This window comes from Xiphophorus hellerii, chromosome 20, assembly GCF_003331165.1.
Source record: "Xiphophorus hellerii strain 12219 chromosome 20, Xiphophorus_hellerii-4.1, whole genome shotgun sequence".
In the NCBI taxonomy this organism is placed as follows: domain Eukaryota; kingdom Metazoa; phylum Chordata; class Actinopteri; order Cyprinodontiformes; family Poeciliidae; genus Xiphophorus; species Xiphophorus hellerii.
This window is the reverse complement of record NC_045691.1, coordinates 30,172,698-30,192,867: the sequence shown is the minus strand read 5'-3', so window position 1 is coordinate 30,192,867 and position 20,170 is coordinate 30,172,698. Positions and strand designations below refer to the sequence as shown.

At 40.1% G+C, this 20,170-nt stretch overlaps 1 protein-coding gene across 2 annotated transcripts; it reads left to right on the top strand.

Annotated features, from left to right (window-relative positions):
• The first annotated feature begins 237 nt into the window (after positions 1-237).
• nampt2 (nicotinamide phosphoribosyltransferase 2) lies at positions 238-19,927 on the top strand. Of its 2 annotated transcripts, XM_032550059.1 has the most exons (12): positions 238-526; positions 4,418-4,474; positions 6,061-6,196; positions 8,106-8,209; positions 8,303-8,431; positions 9,939-10,097; positions 10,782-10,912; positions 11,117-11,342; positions 12,608-12,727; positions 13,812-13,952; positions 15,712-15,837; positions 18,047-19,927. In XM_032550059.1, the coding sequence occupies exons 4-12, from the start codon at positions 8,156-8,158 to the stop codon at positions 18,206-18,208; spliced, it is 1,248 nt and encodes a 415-aa protein (XP_032405950.1). In that variant the 5' UTR covers positions 238-526; positions 4,418-4,474; positions 6,061-6,196; positions 8,106-8,155; the 3' UTR covers positions 18,209-19,927. The 2 variants fall into 2 exon arrangements, with proteins under 2 accessions (XP_032405950.1, XP_032405949.1); XM_032550058.1 differs by lacking the exon at positions 4,418-4,474.
• The last annotated feature ends 243 nt before the right edge of the window (positions 19,928-20,170 follow it).

Sequence of the window (20,170 nt, the reverse complement as noted above, 5' to 3'; positions counted from 1 at the left end):
CAAAAGAGGGACTAATACTAAAAACACACATTTGTTATCAAATCTATATTTAAAAACATTAGTTAATTATTTATCATTTTATTGGTGGAAGGTTCAAAGAGCGACTCCGTAGCCTCACGTCCCAGATCCCCAGCTGAGCTGGGAAAGTGAAAAGGGGATTTAAGAAATGTATTGGTAATGTCCTATTGCATTTGAAGGCAGCATGACGCAGCAGGTCAGAGAGGAGAGGAGTGGACGTGCGCGGAGCTTGACCCGCCCCCTTCCAGCCAGAGAAGCCGCTGCTGTTGCCCACTTACTGTCGCTTTGAGCTCGTGCAGCCCCCCTGGCCTCGCTGTCGAAACTAACATTTAGGTTTGAAGCGGCTTCTGTGTGCCGTCTGTCCTCGCCTGCTTTCATTTTTGCTGTATGGTCTTGGTTTGCGTGGTGCGGACGGAGACTGGAGGGCGTTTCTACTAATTCATTCACAAACGGGGCAACAATGGCAGCGCAGGACTTTAATTTCTTGCTCGCTACGGATTCGTACAAGGTGAGCGGATGTGTGTGGTGGTCCCCCGGGGGTTCTGTTCTTCGTAAAAAAAAAAATAAAAATGTTCCCGGTTGGTTGTAAGCATTTGTTGTGAGCGCGGCTGGTTGTGCTGTGCCCCAGCTCGGCGGCGCTGTTCTCTCACCTCGCTGTTGTGACAGAAACGGTGTGCAGCAGATGACTGCGAGGGCACGAATCGAAAGTTAAGCCCGATGTGTGCCGTGGGTGCTGGAAATGGAAATGGCAGCTGATCACCTGGAGCAGAGCCCGTATAGACATCAGCATGTTGGGCACATTATCAGACATTGAGCCTTTAAAGGTTCAAACTAAACTCTCGTTTTGCTCTGGTGAGTCTGCTGTTTCCCTGAATCGCAAATGTGTTGGGAATGAAATGTAAGAATTGGTAAATTTTGTAAACGACGTGATAAAATGGACTAAGCTTAAATGGACATTTTTCATAAATTCTGTGACGATATTCAGAAGAGCCTCGGTTATAAACATGAGAGTGTTGCACATGGTCAGACGTTGGATATGTACATGGAAGCACAAACTACTTCTGCTAAGACGCAACTTTGACATTTTGTCGTTTGATAAACTAAATACTAAAACGTTAAACGTGACATGTTTTTGTTTGACACCGTTTTGTGTATGTTGGTAAGATTTTCAGAAGAATTTTGTGAGAATGAGCTTTGTTGGCCAAAATTGTGCGCGCAAAAGAATAAAAAAAAAAAATCAGCAGTGCTAAGGGGAGCCTAAGCAACTTGCTGAGGCTACTATGAAGGATAATTTGTTCTCAACACACGCAATATTGTGTTTTAAATATCTGAAATATTGCCAAACTGGCGACGTGACCTTTCCTGTTTTATACACAATTTCCTCTTGAGCTGTTGATTCCATCCTTGGACATTTGGGTTGCAGGAAACCAAATTTCTTCGTTATTTGCTCCTTCCAGTTGTTTACGGGAAGTGAAAACTGTTATACAAGTTCATTTCCTGTTCAGAGATTTGTTTTTTTCTTCTTTTACTCAACAATTATTGTTTTTTTTTTTAAAGTTATGTTTTGTGAGGAAAATATCACAACAACCACATACTAAACAATATTGACTGATGAAAAAGAACCTAAAAGTCTGACATTTACTTGCGGGTGCTATGATTTTTTTTTTTTACATTTTATTTTCTAAGTGAAGCTGCTAGCGAGGAGCGCACGTCTTCTGAACTACCGTGACTTTGTTTATAAGCAGATTAAAATTATTCCCTTTCTCCAAGAGATCTCATTGCCTCGAGGCAGCCGGAAAAAAAACTGCAACATTTCCTTTAGAAAATATAGAAAACTGTCTTTGATGGACGATCAGCTCTTGGTGGTGAGAATAACAAAGCTATTTGCTACAATCCCTTTCTTCTACCCAAAGATTTTATCGGATCATCCAGATTAAAGAGAACATTTTCTGTTGACATAACACTGTATGCTAGAAAACAACTCGGTATTGTAATCTCACACCCTAAAAGCAGTGGGTTTGGCTCCATCCTCCTCCCCTACATATCAAGCTGCCCCTGAGTAAGGCTCTTATTGCCTACTGCAGGGCAGTGTGCCTTGAGAATCAGGGTTGGGAAGCATATGACCCTCACTCTCAGCGGACAGAACGATATGAAACTAAAACGGGGGATTTGTGGTTGACTTGTTTTCAGTGGAACTTTAAAGCTGCCACAACACAGTCCTCCCAAATCATATCAGACCGAGGGCCCACAGCCACTGCCCGTCCCCCCAGTGCTCTGCCAATGAAACACCAGATCACACAAAAAGGGTCATTTAAGTTTACCTTTAAATGTGGCCCGTCCCTTGAACTTAGAAACAAAAGTTAATATTTGTTTTGCACACGCACGTAAGCACACTTCCACCACTGGACAGGGGGGCCACAAACCCAGAAAATGTTGTCTTCCGCCTGAAAATCTCATCCATAAATTATTATGGAATAATAATGAATTAATTTCAATGAGTTGATTTCAGATTCGTTCTCACATGAACACCATCAGGGCTCAGAAGCGCCAGCTATTGGTTCCCTTTGGTTGCACCTGTGCAGTGTCGCGCTGTGGAGCGCTTTGTTTTTCTCACTGGTGACTCCTACTGTTCTGGAAAAGAACTGCAGTGAGTGAAGCGAAAATAGGGAATTTTTACGGCATCGTCAGATCAAATCATGAGTATGTGTTTAATATTCCTTATAAAACCACATTGAAGTCTTATGGGCAAAATACATTGTTTATCGGTGTGCAATCCTTTGTGTGCCATTTTCTTTTTCTTATGTTTGAACAATTCTCAAAACAGTATAAAATATAAAACAGTATAAACTGTTAGTGTCATGATTGTTTATTAATTTCACTGACAATTTATCTACTGCAACCAGTTAGGGTCACTAAATCCACATGTTATCTTATTCACAAGTTTCACTTTTTTTTTGTTTATCTGAAAATATAAAAAAGTCAGGCATTCAATAGTTTTTTGTTGTTGTTGCTAGACATGATTTGCCAATCATGTCACTGTATCACACAGGCATTAATCTCAGTATCTGTTAAGCTTTCGGTTACATTTGGGTCAGTGTGCGTTGCGGGATGTGTTTAGATATCCTCAGTTCAGAGACAGGTGGCCAAATGTGTCACAGTCACATGGTTGCACTGTAAATGGATGGCAGGATGCTTTTTTACAGCATTCTGCAGTGAATCTGAATGACTGTTCTCTCTCCAAATGATCAAAACGGAAGATTAGTGAGGGCAATTGCAAAAAATGTCCAACAGATTACAAAAAGCTGTCATTTTGTACCGATAACCCATAAAGTTTGATTTGGCTGCTTATTTAAAGGCTACAGAGGAAGAACTACTTCAGGTTTCTGATATGTGGAATATTCTAAGACAGCCGTGACAAAATTGACTGTTCCTCAGGAGGGTGACCATTGTGCAGACTACAGTGTTGCTGTGTAGATCTGGACTCTTTGTGGGTGATTCATTTCTAAACGTTTTCACACAACAATGAGTTCCAAGAAACGGCGACCATTGTGTAAAAAGATTTAATGATGTCAAAAACTCATACATAATTATGCACGAGAGGCAACTTTGTTTTTCAATTTAACAGAATTTATTTTTTTTTTACCCCTCCAGGGGGTCTTTTGGGGGCTCTAGTGTCCCTTATGTGATAGTGGGCTGACAGGAAACAGGGAAGGAGAGGGGGGAAGACATGTGACAAATGTCATCGGGTCCGGGAGTCGAACCCGCGACGGCCGTGTCGAGGACTCAAGGCCTCCAAATACGGGTCGCGCTACGCCGTACGCCACCACGGCACGCCCAATTTGACAGAATTTTTGACAGTCTTTTGTCAAAGTAGGTCCTTTGTTTTACCAAGGCATATTGTTATGGAGTTATGACAACATTTTGAGCTTTATTAAAAGGAGGCAAACATTCAAATCAACAACAGTGCTGGTGCTCAGCAAGGTGGAGTCTGTGGCCCCCACGTAAGTGTTACAACAGCAATTCGCTGCTTGGGGCGGGCGGAAAGATGGTTCTGTTGTACATGCCTGAGACCTTTTGGGACTGTGCAGGTTGACATACTGACAGTTATCTAAAGGCTGAGACTTATCTAAACAATGATACTTCATGTGGCCCTCCTTAAGTGCAAATAATGGATTATTGTTTTTTGAGGGGGATGGGGAATATCACAACTGTTGGAGATGATACATTTTTTAAATCGTCATTGTTCCTCTGTTGTGATGCAGTCTACATTTTTTTTTTTTTTTTTTTTTAAGCGTCTTTCTTTTTCCTCCTCCATGTCCCAAACTCAGCGGGAGAGGCCACCAAAACCGTGAATAATTAAAGACGTTATTTGTAACGTAGGGTTGTTTCCCGCCACCAGGTTCATCAACATCTGGCTGTTGGTGCTCTGGGGTTGATCAGCACAGTTTTATAAATTGTAGGTGACACTTTTTATGCATGTCTTTTTTTATTTTATATATCTTACTTCAGCTTTTAATAAATGATACCCCAAGTGTTATGAGCTCACCTTAAAGCTTTGTTCTGATGAATCGGAGTTGCCCGCTTGAGTTTGAAATTATGACTCAAGTAAACTAATGACGCAAAAATAAGACTTCCATCAAGTTTCTTTGCATAGCATGTTTCAGCAACAAAGCAGTTCAAAGTGCTTTAAATCATAAAAACAAAAATAAAAAGTCATAAGGTGTACTCACCAAAGACCTGAGACTTGATTTGGATTCCTGAGCCCATGTTCTCAAAACAATCCTGACTAAAAGGACCGTCCTCTCAGTGATGCCATTTTAGGAAAATTCTTAGAACGTCTCAAACTACAAGATTCTTTTTCAGAGTTTTAACAAAAATTCTAAGCCCCTTAGATCTTAAGTGAGTTCCCAAGGTGACAAAATACTAAGAGTGCGCGAGAAGACTTTAAGTTAGCATAAGAGTGTCTTAAGCAGGGAAGATGGTGGAAAGACAGGAGAGAGATTCTCTGTAAAGTGGATGGAGAGTAAAATGACCAGCATACTGAGAAGCCGTGACGCGTTACGATAATGATGATGTACATGAGGTACAAACAAACATATTGATGTCATGCGGCAATTTTGTTTTGCATAGTTTCATCACTATGACCCACTTTTCCTAATCCACTCCAGATTCAGTGATCAGTTAAGATCTATCAATTATCTACTTAAGGCTTTTTTGTTTGGTTGGTTGGGGGTTTTTTTTAGGTGTTTTTGTTAGTTTATCAACCAGTCAAAGCCCCTACAAGGCAGTGTCACACCTAGCAATGAGGTCAACCACACCTCCTCATTAAGATAGGGATATTTCTTTTTTTTTTTTTACCCCTCCAGGGGGCCTTTTGTGGGCTCTAGTGTCCCTTATATGATAGCAGGCTGACAGGAAACGGGGAAGGAGAGGGGGAAGACATGCGGCAAATGTCGTCGGGTCCGGGAATCGAACCCGCGACGGCCGCATCAAGGCCTCCAAATACGGGTCGCGCTAACCACTACGCCACCACGGCACGCCCCAAGATAGGGATATTTCTGTCGACTTCTCGCTCAGTAGCTGACTCTTAAGCTAGGACTCCTTGGCAAGAATTTTTAGGCAATGATGGGAGCTCTCTGAAAGGATTCAGCCATACAGGCCATGGTCTGTCACTCAAGTCTTACTAAGTGTTGACTCCTGTAATGAAGAGTGAAAGGAAGCCAGAATGTGAGATACAGACTGCAGTTGATCATAAGTCAGTAGTTTTACTGTGAAAAGATGTACTTAGTTATTAGCTAGTGACTGCTTATGGATTATGTTAATGACTTTTATTTCTACTCATGGTATTAGATGAGGAAATCACCGATGCTTTAATGCCCTATTTTTATATCTAGTTGCGAGAACTTAAGTTTTCTATAAACTTAAGTCACCCAAAAGACCAAATATTCCTAACTTTTTGTTCGTAATGTATACCTACCTGCATACCCTGCTCTCACCAGCTTTTTGAACCTAAATTGACTGTTTGCTTTTTTCCTTTTTCAGATCACACACTACAAACAGTATCCTCCAAACGTCAGCAAAATTTACTCCTACTTTGAGTGCAGGCAGAAGAAAGGCTCTCAGTTCAATGAGGTGGTGTTCTTCGGTCTGCAGTATTTGCTTAAGAAGTACCTCACAGGTATGTTCTCCCGTCAAGAAAACAACTATGAACAACTGTCTAATGTTAAAATTGTGAGACATGAACATGGTGATTTTCAAGGACTTGACTTTATGCTTATCCATCTTCATTGCTTTGGGGAGACAGCATAATCTTCCAACAACTTACTGGTATATCCAAAGGGTTTAACTACAAATAACATTTTAGAAAAGTACCAATCCAGCATTGAACATTCAGAGACACATAATACGTCGCCATAAATGTTCCGTTAAAGTTTGGAGGCAACATTTGCCGGATGTCAGAATGATGCTAATATGGCAGCAATGTTCCCTGAACTGTAAGGTTCTCCTGTTTTCCCCCCCCCCATTTCCTAGTGGAAATATTCCACACTTAACAAATTACAAAATGTACTTAAAAATAACACTTGGCAAAGAACTAATTCATTTCAAAGTATTAGACTTCCAAGACAAATGTGATGATAAAAGAAGAATCACACTTTCTTCCTCTGTCCACATGTGCATAAGTGACAACACCCTGGAGATGGATGTTGGTATCCAAACTCCTTAGGAACTACAACCTTCAACATGTCCATCAGCCTTAACATCGCCATGGAACATAAACACTGTAAAATATTGGGTTCATTGAAATGAGGCTGAGGAGAATCTTCTTAAAATCAGAAACGGTTCACCTCCTTACTCCACAGTAGTAGGAGTCCGCAGTAATTCCTTAAGATATGCTTTCCCTGATGACATTATTTCCCTGAACTAAACAAAGCTATAAATCCCATCTCTTGATCCAGACTGCTGTAGCAGTGTTGACCAGCATCTTCTTCAGTCTCTGGGTGTAGGAGAAAGCCTTCCTGTGCAAGTATAAAAATGTCATGATTTCCATTTTTGAAACTATAATCAAAGGTTGCACTTTATAACTGATTAGAAGTTTATGCTACGTCCAAATTTTAAAAGAATTTGGTCAATGCTTTTTGCCTTTGTGGTGAAAACATTGGGCTCTGCAGTCATTTGCTGTCAACCCTGTGAACAAAATTAAATCCCTTCAAAATCGGAGAATGTTCCAAACGTTTGCAGTATGTCTCAAAGCCTTAGAGACTTGTTCAATAGGAGTATTATCACCCCCACTCCTACACACACACGCGCACACACCACCTACCCTCACCCACCCACACACACATAAAGAGCTACTGTGCTTCATTTCTTAACATACATTTTTAATAATCTGAGTGTTATAGTTTTTTTATTGTTAGAAAAAAATATTCAAAAAACAAATCAGGGCCAGACAGTAAGCCTGCTTCTACATCTGCAGTAAACAATAAATCAATTAATTGTATGTTAAATTAAAGCCGGCTTAATAATTCTCATTTATGTAATTTATCGTTTTTCCATTTTCTTTCTCTTTCTACCAAAACTGGTCTTCGGTCTGGTGCTGTGGCCTCAACTAGCTTCTGTTTTTGAAGGACAGTTTTGCTTCCAGAGACTTCATAATTCATTTTATTTGTCGTTTCTTTTTTTTAAATTTTATTTTGGATATTTAGAATGTCTTCCAGTTTGAGTGTTAAATGTTCACTAGTTTATCTTTGAGAATGCGTTCTTGCAAACGGTCTCAAAACAACATTACTGTTTGTCACGATAACTTCTGGGACAATTTATTATCCGGCAAAAATTGTTATTGTGCCTGAGGGGAAAAAAAAAAAAATCAAATATGAACACTCGCATCTTTCCTCCGCCTGACATGAGAACAGAAAAAAGACTAAAACGGGAAACTCCAAGCTGTTTTCTCATGAGAAATTGTTTTTTATTGCCCATAGAAACCGTTAATAGCCTGCCACAGTTTTGTATTTTTTCCGGCTTCATTCACATCAACTTTGATCCACTCATAGGGGTTTGGTAGCTTTGCTGACACTCGGTGTTGTTTACAGGCCCAGTTGTGACCGAGGACAAGATTCAGGAGGCCAAGCTATTCTACCAGATGCATTTCAAACAGGCTGTGTTTGATGAAGAGGGCTGGAGAAAAGTCCTAGAGGTATTCAGAGACGGGTTCAACTACACCTGTGTTCCAATCACTTTACTATGTGAAAGACGTTCAAAGAAAAAGTTGTTTTTTTTTCTGTGTCAGAAACACAATGGCCGTCTTCCTATTCGCATCAAAGCGGTTCCAGAGGGGAAGATCATACCAAGAGGCAACGTTCTGTTTACTGTGGAAAATACAGATCAGGATTTCTACTGGCTCACCAACTACATTGAGGTAAATTTGAAAAAAATAACTTGAAGTGTTTGTTTTTGTTGAAATATGTCAAATTAATAATACAGAGTAGCAAAACCTGCTCACCCAGATTGAAACTTTAAAGACCGCTGAGTGTCCAGAGAGACCCCCAGAAAGACAAGCAAATAACAGTACCTTGATTCTGACTCTGAGAGGCGCTAGTTGGTATAAATGTCTCTGAGGTGAACAATTCTAGTTAAGGAAGGCTGGTTCTGTTGGAGATGATGATGTAAAGAAGGATTTTCCATAAAATCCTGAAAATGATGGACAGCCCTTATTAGGCTCTTCATGACTGTCCTAGAAAAACAGAGTCTTCAGTCGGAGGCTTCCTCACATTCGCTGCTACAGGAGGTCCATCAGCGTCTACAGTAACTCAGATGAATCTTGACTTAATAGGAGTTCCAACATTTGACTTTGAATTGTGCTTTTACTTAATTGTGACTTATACTGGGACATTTGGTATCTGATTTCATAATAATTCAGATTGTAGAATTAAGAATAACAAGGAAATAATTTCAGGTTTCCACTCAAAAACACAGGATTTTTGTTCTAAAAAAAACCATGTTGCATCATGTTTTTTAGACTTGTCAGATTCTAAATTTTGAAAAACCTATTGATGCAATGTCATTTGATGCAATTGATTTTATTGTAATGTGAGCTTTACGTCATGTCAGCTAATGGTGGAACTGTGTCCAGTAAAACCCAGCCCCTCATACAACACTTCACCTTCGTGCAGAGGGTCTGGGCTCTCTGCTATCAAGAAATTATTTCTTCCTGGAGATATGGACCTTGTTGAGGTTATTAATCAATTGCTAGTGTTTGCCCGTGACGTACTTAATGCACCAGTCCCCTGCTATGATTCTTACGGGAAATTGCCTGCACTGTAAACAACCATCCTCCACTGCGAACAGAGAAGAGCTGAGCCACACAAGGCGGCCGTTCATGTCAATTCAATAAATAGTAGTGTGACCAACATTGACTGAAGGGCTTCCTTCACTTCCTCTGCTACAGACAGGCTACAATTCTAAAGCAGCAGAAAATCAACATAATAGATTACATCTTCTTCTGTTTGCCAATTGGCCTGGTAGAAAATCTACCGGAAGGAATCGGAGTGAAGGGGAAAAAGCCCAGACTGTGCTGGAAGTGAGATTTTATTTTAGCAGAATTAGACAGGAAGTCTGTGGCCGGGCTAAGAGGTAATCAGCTTAAACTCTGAGAGCAACTAGCAGATCTTACCTTTAGGAATCGTTTTAAATGTCCGCTCTAATTTATTCATTACAGTGTTCAACGTGCATTTGGACTTCTTTGAATCTCCGCTTCAACTTACGGTCATGTCTAAGCGTTTCACCTTCTACAGAACCTTTTGCATCCAGAATAAAAGGCTGATTACTCATTTAAAAGCTCATTGAAAACAGAATCAGACTCTGTTGCGGGGGCTCTCCTTGATCCTTAATGTTTTTGTTTTTTATCTGCTTCTTTTTGGCCATAGACCATGCTGGTGCAGATGTGGTATCCCATCACAGTAGCTACCGTATCCAGAGAGTTTAAGAAGATTCTGGCCAAACACCTGAAGGCTACTTCAGGGAGCGTGGAGGGCCTGGAGCTGAAGCTGCATGACTTTGGCTACAGAGGAGTCTCATCCCAGGAGGTCAGGAGGCTCTCACTGCCTCTCTTCACTATATGTGTGTCTCATATGTTGGTTCTACATTCTATATTTTTTTATTCTTCAACACATCTTTATTTAGAAAGTATGACACACAAGTAATAATAATAAAGGATATCAAAATCATTGTTATTATTACTTAAGTTAAAATAGAGTTGACAAATATCATTAATAAAAATGTTTCTAAACCCGGACAAAATTTGTATGTAAATCTGAAAAGAAGTCACTATTTGTGATCATGTTGCCAGAATTATAGAATAAAATTGACTTTTTGTGAACACGACAAACTTTGCTTCTTTGTAATTGTTTTTTCCATTAAAACCTTTGTAAATATTTTTGGAGTCCTGGGCAAAAATCAGACCACAGAGGGGGAAACGTGCATAATGTTAACATTTCGTGTGGAAACGAAATGTTAAGGATTTTAAACTTTTCCCACTTTTTCATTTAAACACTATTATTTCACACCAACTATAAGTAGCTAAATCAAACCTTTTGAAAGTGTGTGTGTAACGGTATTAAAACGTGGATAAATCCACCTGTCGTTCATAGTAATCTCACTGAAGGGTCTATGGCGATGGCTGACGTTTGTTGCAGATAAACTTTCTAAATAAACTTGTAGATAATTTTTTCAGTTTCATTTTTTTTATTGTTTGTATTTTTAATTTGCAGTCTGCAGCTTTGGGTGGAGCCGCTCACCTGGTTAATTTCTGTGGTACAGACACGATAGCCGGAGTATTGATGGCTCAACGGTATTACGGCTGTCCGATGGCTGGCTTCTCCATCCCAGCGGCTGAACACAGGTAATCTAAACATTGTGGACAAGTGGAAGAAGCAGTTCAGAAACTACATCCATCAAGAAGAGAGTAGATCCTCAATGCTGGTTTCCAGTCAGTGTGTTAAAGCTTTAACACAGTTTCCTTTTCAGGCGCAAACGTCACTTCTGTTTCTGCCCCCGCCTCCCATGATGTAGTTCATCTCTTCCTTCCTGTTTGCGTCCTGTCTAGTACGATCATATCCTGGGGGAAGAACAAAGAGAAGGAGGCCTTTGAGAGGATCCTCGACCAGTTTCTGTCGGGACCAGTGTCGGTGGTCAGTGACAGCTACGACATCTTCAATGCCTGCAAACACATCTGGGGAGATGAGCTGAAGGAACGCGTGATGGAGCGCAGTGAGGACTCCTGTCTGGTGATCAGGCCCGATTCTGGAGACCCAGCAGAGACTCTAATTGAGGTAAATAAGAGATCAAGTGTCTGGCTTCATTTTAATTTTAAATTTAAATAAAAAGACATTAAAGTTTGTAGCGGCAACAATTTTGGCTTAAATGTATTTTTGGGGCTCAAGTGGGTGTCCAACCTTCCTCTGTTATTCTTTGACTTAATTACACACCATGCGTTTTCATTGGGTCTGCACTTCAGGATGGGCCTGCTAAGCCTTCTTGGTAATTGTCTGCACATATTTGACTTCACATAATTTGTTGATGCGTGCAAAAACCCTCAGCTACAGTAAAACTGTAAGATTGCCACGTTGCTTGAGTATTAACCAACATGCAGCAGTGTTGATTGCGCCATCGCTCCTGATCCTAAACCCTTTGGGACCACAGTAGCTCAGCACAGTACAGAGTTCAATCTCCAGCTGCTAAAGCCAGATGGTGTTTAGGGAAAGCTCCGGACTTCATCTTGAATGTAATATGGCGTTCTCAGTTCAGCATATGACTTGTATTTGTTTTCGTTATCAATCAAAATGCCACCAAGAAATCTGAAATTAGATATTTGTATAAAAAACTTCAAAAGACACATAATCTGTCTGAAGCCTGGGCAAAGGACTCTTCCAAATTAGCACCAAATTAGTCTGAGTGGCTACAAGAGACCTATGTTTTAGAGAAGCCATTAAAAAGCCCTATCTCAGTCCCATAGAAAGCTTATTTAGAACTGAAAGTGTGTTTTAGAGCAAGGCCGCCTTCAAACCAGAAATGGGCCTCAATTTCAGCAAGATGTTATAAAAGACTTGTGGGAGTATGACCATAATATTTAAAAACACAGCTTAAATGCAATTATACTAAGTGTTGAATGTACTGTATGTGAACTTCTGAATTTAAATAAAAAATAATTTTTTTTTGCATTTTAGTGAATAAAATTGTTTCTTTAATCCTGCCTCACCTAAAACTGTAAAGCTTTAATCTGATTCTATGTGGGACAATGAAGTATTTGTGTTATATGAATATCTGTTTTTTACTTTAGCTGCTGCCTTTTAACTGGATCAGTTGCTGATTATTTGATATGGGACTGTAGAAATATTTTTTGAGGAATTGTTGCACAGTAGTCTTCTATAAAAAGGGCAATCTAAAGATTAGTGTCTGAAAGTCATGTTACAGTAGATTCAGACTGTAACTACATCACCAAAGCATGTTGATCATCAGACGATAGCGTATTTAAATCTGCTCTAGTTGACTTGAGATTATGTGACACATTTCCCTCTAACAATGATTTCACCTTTAGGTCATCAAGATTTTAGGAGAGTGTTTTGGCTACAGTCTGAACTCAGTGGGATACAAGGTTCTTCCATCTTACCTGCGGATCATCCAAGGGGATGGCATTGACCTCGGCTCAGTAGATCAGGTAAGAGAAATCTGAAGATTGGAAAGGTTACATAATACCTGCATAACTGAAGCACTGTGCCGTTTCAAGGTATCTTAGTCTCAAATTGACAACAAAGATGTGAAGAATCGCTAAAACTGAAATAGAAGGCGCAGTTGGAAGCTGCTTGTTCTGCAAAGTACTCTGATGGTTTGTTACAAGTAAAACAACATTTCCACTGCTGGCAAAGCCTGAAAATGCTTTTTTTATTGTGATAAAACACAAGCTTCAAAACACAAACTACTTCAAGGTGAGGTTAGGGGTTCTTTCGGGCGCCTCCGTGTTCGAAAGGGCCGATGTGGCGAAGTGGGAGTCAGACATCCGTCCACCTCTGTTACGCTCCCGAATCCCAAAGTGAGGAAATGGCAGGCCTGCGTCAGCTGACCGGTACAGGGGCGAGGTGGTGATGCAGAAGCGGCGTACCACCAGCCTGCAGCAGGATTTAAAAGCATAAAAAAGACTCAAATCGTCTTCAAAGAGAAGAGTAAGGAAGTGAGATGTAGAGTTTATATTTGAAGAATTTGCTTAACCAACAATGGTTCACATTGATCTAATATGCAATGACTGTTTTGAAAAGATTGGTACAGTGAGACCTTATTAGTCAGTCAGATGATCCTCTTCTGTTACAGAAGAGGATTAGGGCCACTGGAACAAAAGAGAACTCTGACTTTTTGTGAAGTGCACTGAGACGATATTTGATGTGACTTGGCACTATATAAACAAACTGACCTGAATAAACTTTAATCTCAGAATTATAAGAATAAAGTTAGCTTTTTTTTCTCCAGTGACCCTAGTCCTTCTGTGTACCCTGTTATCCATAGTCTGGTCATCACCTTCCTATGAAATCCCACTCGATTCCCATTTCCCTTCACATCTCTGTTTGGGATTTCTCCCATTGAGCTCAATTTCTCTGGTTGACTTTCAATGGGGCCAATCAGCGAACAGTAGTAGTTGTGAACAATGACAAGGTTAGCATCAGAAATGTGCCTTTAGCTTCAGACAAAATTATTATTGTCTGTAATTCTGGTTTTGACCCTTTTTTTTATTCTGCTTCTGATTTCTCTAGATTCTTGCTAACCTGAGTGATAAAGGGTGGAGTGCTGAGAATGTGCTTTTTGGCTGTGGCAGCTCCTTGCTTCAGAAGCTAAACAGAGATACACTTAGCTGTGCATTCAAGTGCAGCTATGTAGAGACCAATGGTAAAGGGGTAAGTGCTACAACTTAGGCCAGACACTCAGCCATTCTAGATTTCAGAGCACACATTACAATTTTTTGATCCTCTCCTGCCACCTGTAATGTCATCATGCTAAGAAAGAGTTTTAAAACACAGCCACCAAAAAAGTGAACTCTGGTCCTCCTACAAACCTAGGTCAATCGAACCTAGGTATATCAGATTCGGGTTCGGTTGACCTAGGTCAAGTGAACTCTGGTGCGGTTCGAATGCACATGTGAACGCCAATGTGCATTTGAACTGGAGACCGCTTAAAAATCAGGAAGTGGATCACAGCGCAGGGCATTCTGGGTAAATACAACTAAAACAAATGTGTGAATCCAGCACTTGCGGAAGAAGTGGCTCTAGGTCTTTTATTAAAGACGGAAGAGAAATCCTCCAACCACTAAATTTGATGCCTCTCCATCTTTGTTGACATTTTGTGAAGAAGGAAGTTGTGCTCAGTGTCTTCCTCGGAGGTTTTAGTGTTGTTTTTTTGACTAGTTTGCCCCCACCGGCAAAGGGAGGGAACAGATTTTTTTAATGGATCTGAATCGTTAGACACGGAGAACCGCAGCAGCTCAAAATGTAACAAATGTTGCGATCTTGGTCCAATCGAACCGAGTCTACCGAACTATCTGGTGTGAAAACACACTTAGGCTGCTGGGTGTATTGCTCTCAATCCCACTGCAAGAGCTTCACTCCATTCATGTTCTCATTGCTGCTTTTTTAACCACTTTGTTTTTTGAAGGACCAACTTTATCGGTTTTTATTACAGCGCATCTGAAAAAGTCTCATGAACTAATTATGATGTTCATTTTATGAAGCTTTTTTTTTGCCATCAGCATGATTACCTCAAGCGGGTCCAGAGCAGTCTTCAGAACAGAGCCAGGTTTTTATATCAGCTTGTTTAGCTTTTCTGTGTCGCTGGCTCTCATACTGCTCATGAAGTACAATCTGCCCTGTCTCGCATGTAGCGTCACTGCTGCGCCTCTAGCCCTGACTGTTTTCTAGTCGAACAACCAAGTATTTCTACTCCTCCTCTTCCTGTCCCATCATGGAAACCGCGGTTGACCTTTTCCTTCTTGTCCAGCTCTGATGAACCCGACAGCTGCAGAGTCATCTGAGTATTTCTGCAGACACGACCGGACTCTAACGTATGCCGGCGGTCTGAAGGGCACCGAGTGAAAAGGAATGCTAAGAGTACAGCCTGCTTTGGTGCTGCTGACCCCCGTGGTCAGAAAGATGACTCTTCAGACTCTCAAACTTTTATCTGTTTGTCAGATTGTCCACTGCTCTGGAGCCTCTCACAGCAGTCGGGGTGAATTGTGTGAAATGCAGCCTGACTCATTTAAAGCAGGCAGCACAGTGGTGCCTGCTTTGTCCAGATGAGCATGGGTTTGTTGTAGCAGGTGTATGATGGTGTGTAACACCGCATTGTGTAATAATGCCGCAATATATAATAACGTAGTAAAATTGCTCTTCAGAATGTAATAAAACATCAGCAAGGCTACATTTTATAGCACTTGACACAAAATGCAATAAAATCCTTAAACGTATTCTTCAATGCTTTCTGCCCCATATGTAATTATGCTGTTATTACATATAATAACAGCGGTAGATTATTACGAAATGCAGAGGTAGCTCTTTATTTATTTTTAAATAATGTAATAATGTGGCACATTAAACAAGTCTCAGTTTCCCTCTGTCCCACTGCAAGCTGACATGCTGCTCTATGACCTGGTGTGTGTTGTAGATGGATGTGTGCAAGCAGCCAGTGACCGACCCGTCCAAGGGGTCGAAGCAGGGCCGGTTATCGCTGAGGAGAAACTCGGACGGCTTCCTCGAGACAATAGAGAGAGGAGCAGGCAAACCGGAGGAGGTCTTTCACAACATTTTTTTTCTAATCACACATTACGTCACTTAACTAAACTTAAAATAGCAATTACAATCAAACTTTCAGTTTTTTGTTTGTTTTTAAAATTTCTAACAATTTAAATTATTCTTTTACTAAAATATTTTATTTACCTCGTTCATAGCTTTTCCAAATATGGTGGAATAGTTGTTGTTGACGTAACTGCTTGTGTGTTTTGTCTCTAGTTTTACAGTGACGACACAAAATTAAATTAGACATATAATTAAAACAGTTCTGTCCATTAACAATCATCCTAATATGATCCAAACCAAAGTTGGACATCAGTATACCTAGTTCAGTTCAGATCAATTTTTTTTATAAAAGACCAATTATTAAAAAAAAAAAAAAAAGAAAAGTAATCTCTAGACATGTTAAAATACAAACAGGTTCAATTCATACCCTTAAATATTTAACAACTTCAGTCCATAAATCAGTTCAATCTATGGACTGAATTAATCTAGTCCATAGATTAAATCAAGTGTCGTTACATACAGCCGAAATGCAAACTGTTGTCAGATTTAAGTTTGAAGTCATTTTAATTCCACCAGGCATTTTGTTTCTGATTGGAAATGAGATCAGCAATTATAAACCAATGTGAAATGAGTGTCAAGTTTTGGAAAAAAGAATCTGCTTTATTGAGATTTTTTTCTTTAAAAAATGGCATGTGTAAAAAAAAAAAAAAAAAAAAAACAATTTACCTTTTCTCAGTGAGTGGGAAAGATCATCATTGGCATTCAACCATTATGATTTTTTTTATTGCTAAGAAGATTGTTTTGTATCTTTTAACTGGTGCTTTGATGATTTAGTTTTTGGTGATCAGTATCGTATCTATGGTTTTGGAAGACCTGCATGTCATCTCCCATCAATTTAGCTCCATCCACAGATTCTGGGCCACTCCACAATATTATTGTTACCTCCAGTCAGAAGAAAAATGCTGGTATTAAAAGATAACTTTAAACCCAGTGTTATAAATAACATTGAGCTTAATAAATGTACAAGTTAATGCAATGCTGGGTACAATAATTCAGGTCAAAACGTTGTTTTTCTAAGGAAGCCCGGTTGATTGCATCAAGCACTGGGATTTGCAGGAATTCCTCGCCCTGAGCAGGCATGTAATTTGATTTCACAATCTGAAAGGTTCTGTTGACAAGCTAATCACAAATGCATGATGTGACACTTTCAGATCACCCACGGCAACCGACTCTGATGTCAGATGCAACCCTGATTTAATAAAGTTAATTAAGCAATTAGGAACGTTCTCCAGATATTCTTTTTATAGAGCAATGCTGCTTCTTTATGTGGTGAAAAAAACAAACATCACCTGAACTCTTAAAAATCAGCGATGTGACTTACTCTGATCACTGAACTTTTGCTGCCAGATGATGTGTGTCTCTCTCTCCTATATCCTACAATTTAAGGAGCTAATGTATATATGCAACTAACTCTTATATTTGTAAGATTTTAATTGCTTCAACATTCCTGCTGGCTCAGCGCTAGTCTGTTTAGCCAAGTTTCTCCCATAGATTGAGACACATCTATAATCAACTCTTTTTTTCTTTAAAATTGAAACCACTCCTGGACCGGCCGGACTTCTATTTTGTTTAATTTTTGACAATTTCTTTGTGTCGATTCTGTCTTCACAAACCCCCTGGATCTGCTGCAGGATTCTTCCTGTTAAAGGGAAGTCAGGTATCTTAATTGCAAAATTCTTTTTGCATCCAGGACAAATTGATGTTAAAGCCCAAGATTCCAAATAAGTCATTTCCATTTTTGGAAATGGAATAAACTTCATTGCACCCTCTGAAAGTTCTGGGTTGACAACATTTACCCATTTTTCTTTTCACATTACCGTACTTCAAACCTCTCTGACTGCGTTGCATTGTAGTGATAAAATCCAACAATGCTGTCGGAGGTTTAGTTCTTCCAGGTAAGGGGCGTGACCGCTGATTGGTCAGTTGCTGACAATCCCACTGGAGTGATTGACAGGTGGCTTCATGTGAGTTCTGTTAACCACACAGCTACCAATAGATCCATTCTCTAGCATCCAGAATCTGTAAGAGTTCTGAAACTGGAGTGTGTGTGTGTGTGTGTGGCGCATTTACAGTCACGTCTTTTCCTGTTAGACTGGAAACGTGGTGCTCTTGTGAGTGTGGTTAACGTGCTCTGTGCTCTTCAGGACCTCCTGGTGACTGTTTTTGAGAATGGCAGCCTGCTGCAGGACTACTCTCTGGACGAGATCAGGAAAAACGCTCTGCTTCAGGACGACGAGCCAAACCCAAACCTGTACAACCACGAACGGGAGCTGCTGCACAACCACATCATCAGCAGCATCCATTAGAACACCCGGGCGACTCGTAGGACTCACGGTACTCTGGGCACAACGGGGAGTGGCGGCACACAGACTAGCCTTTTTTTTTAAAGCACCAACTACATGTTGAAAGTCTTGATTAGTCACCGCCAAGAGCCACCAACAACCCACCACTGCAACCTTCATATCGGAGAGCCACAACATGTCTGTGTTCACGCCCATCTGCTTCCCTCACTCCCGTAATTCTTGCACAATCACCTGGTGTCCCATTATGCTGCAGCAGTGAGCACAGCAGCGTAGTCTTGACACTAAACGTGACCAACTAAAGCTCAGGTTCAGATATAAGCTAAGTTACTCATTTCCAAAAATGTCTTGTGCTCCTTTTGAGTTCTACGTCAGAGGTAGGCCAATAGATCAGCTGGACACAGGAAACATTTGCAATTGTTGTGCATCAGCCGATGTTCCAGTGAAGTTCGGTCCCGTCAGACTCTGGTGGACATTTAGAGAGCTGGAACTTTGTGAACGACGAAAAGCCATAAAAACTGAAAATATCTGGCCTTTCCTACTGGCCAGCAGTGTTACAGTATCATGTCATAGTATTTCCGTATCTTCGTCAATCTTTGAAAGCAGACGCCTCCTGTCACAATTCAACTCTGGAATATAAATGCAATTCTTAAAGCTGCTTTTTATGTCAACATGCATCTCATTTTACCAACTTCCACATTTTGTGAACTTCAGTCTGTGTATTTTAGCGTTCATGTGAAGGAAGGAGGTTTTAAGTATTTTGTAAGTTCAGGAAATAACTATGAAACGATGCAAACAGTTGCATCATAACAGCAGTTTATGTTCATACCATTAGGCAGGCATGTACTTTGTAACGTTGCTCTGTCCAGAACCCCAAAGTATCCATTTTTTAATTATTCCATAACATTTAAGTTGTCATAAGAATGTGGCTTTTTTTTTCTTTATGTGGAGTGAAATGTTTTGGAAATGTCATTTCAGTAATACTGACTAAATGCTTTCATGGGAGTTCAGTCCTCATCCATTTCAGGCGTTTTCAGACAGCAGCGTTGTCTTCAGTCACAGCCCTCTTACCACCTGCTGGCTCTTAAAGGAACAGCGCTTTGCTGCGAAGAAACCCATTGCAATTATTACGTTTGGTACCAAAACGTACCGTGTACTCAGCAGCTTATCAAGGGAAAAACTGAAATCTGTGTAAGAAGAATAACACAGATGCTTCTATCACAGCCTTATTAATACATACTTAACATTGAGCTTAATTAGAAAGCCATGCTACTGTAAACTGTTCAGATTATAGACCAAACAGAGATTTTATTGTCTTTAGCTAAAATGTCCCATTTTCCAGGCACGGTCCTACGTCACCATGGTTACGGCTGTTTCTGTTTAATCGTGACCACAGCAGACTAGCTGACTCACATTTCCCTTGGTGTTGCTCTTGCCGGCTTACAGTGCTAACATGCTAACATGTTAGCTTTGGGGACTGGACTCGGGCCTTGCTGCTGTTGTGGAAGGAAAACTAAAAGGTCACATCCAGGTGGAATAAAGCATGTTTTTAATGACAAGCTGGGACATTACACAAGTGCTTTTATTAATCTTGCACAGCTCAATATCATGGCTGAACTTTTTAATTGTATAAAAATGATATTTATTTTTGAAAAGGTGTAGCGCTCATCTGGTTTTCTGATTAAAAATGTCTGATTCACATCTATACAACAAACCTGCGTTCAACACATGGCCTCATGTTTTCACACCCTATAATGACGCCAGCTTGTTATTGATTGTTTAGTAGAACTGCAATAGTTTTGATTACCAGTTTGTGATGTTTAGTTTTGAGGTTAGTGTTTTATTTGTGCATTTAATCTTTACTCAAAACTGATTGGAAACTTTTTATTATTATTATTATTATTAGTTTAACCCCTTTCTGTTTGCTGCGTTGATCTGAGAAAAACAGCCAGTTTGTTTTGCCGCCTG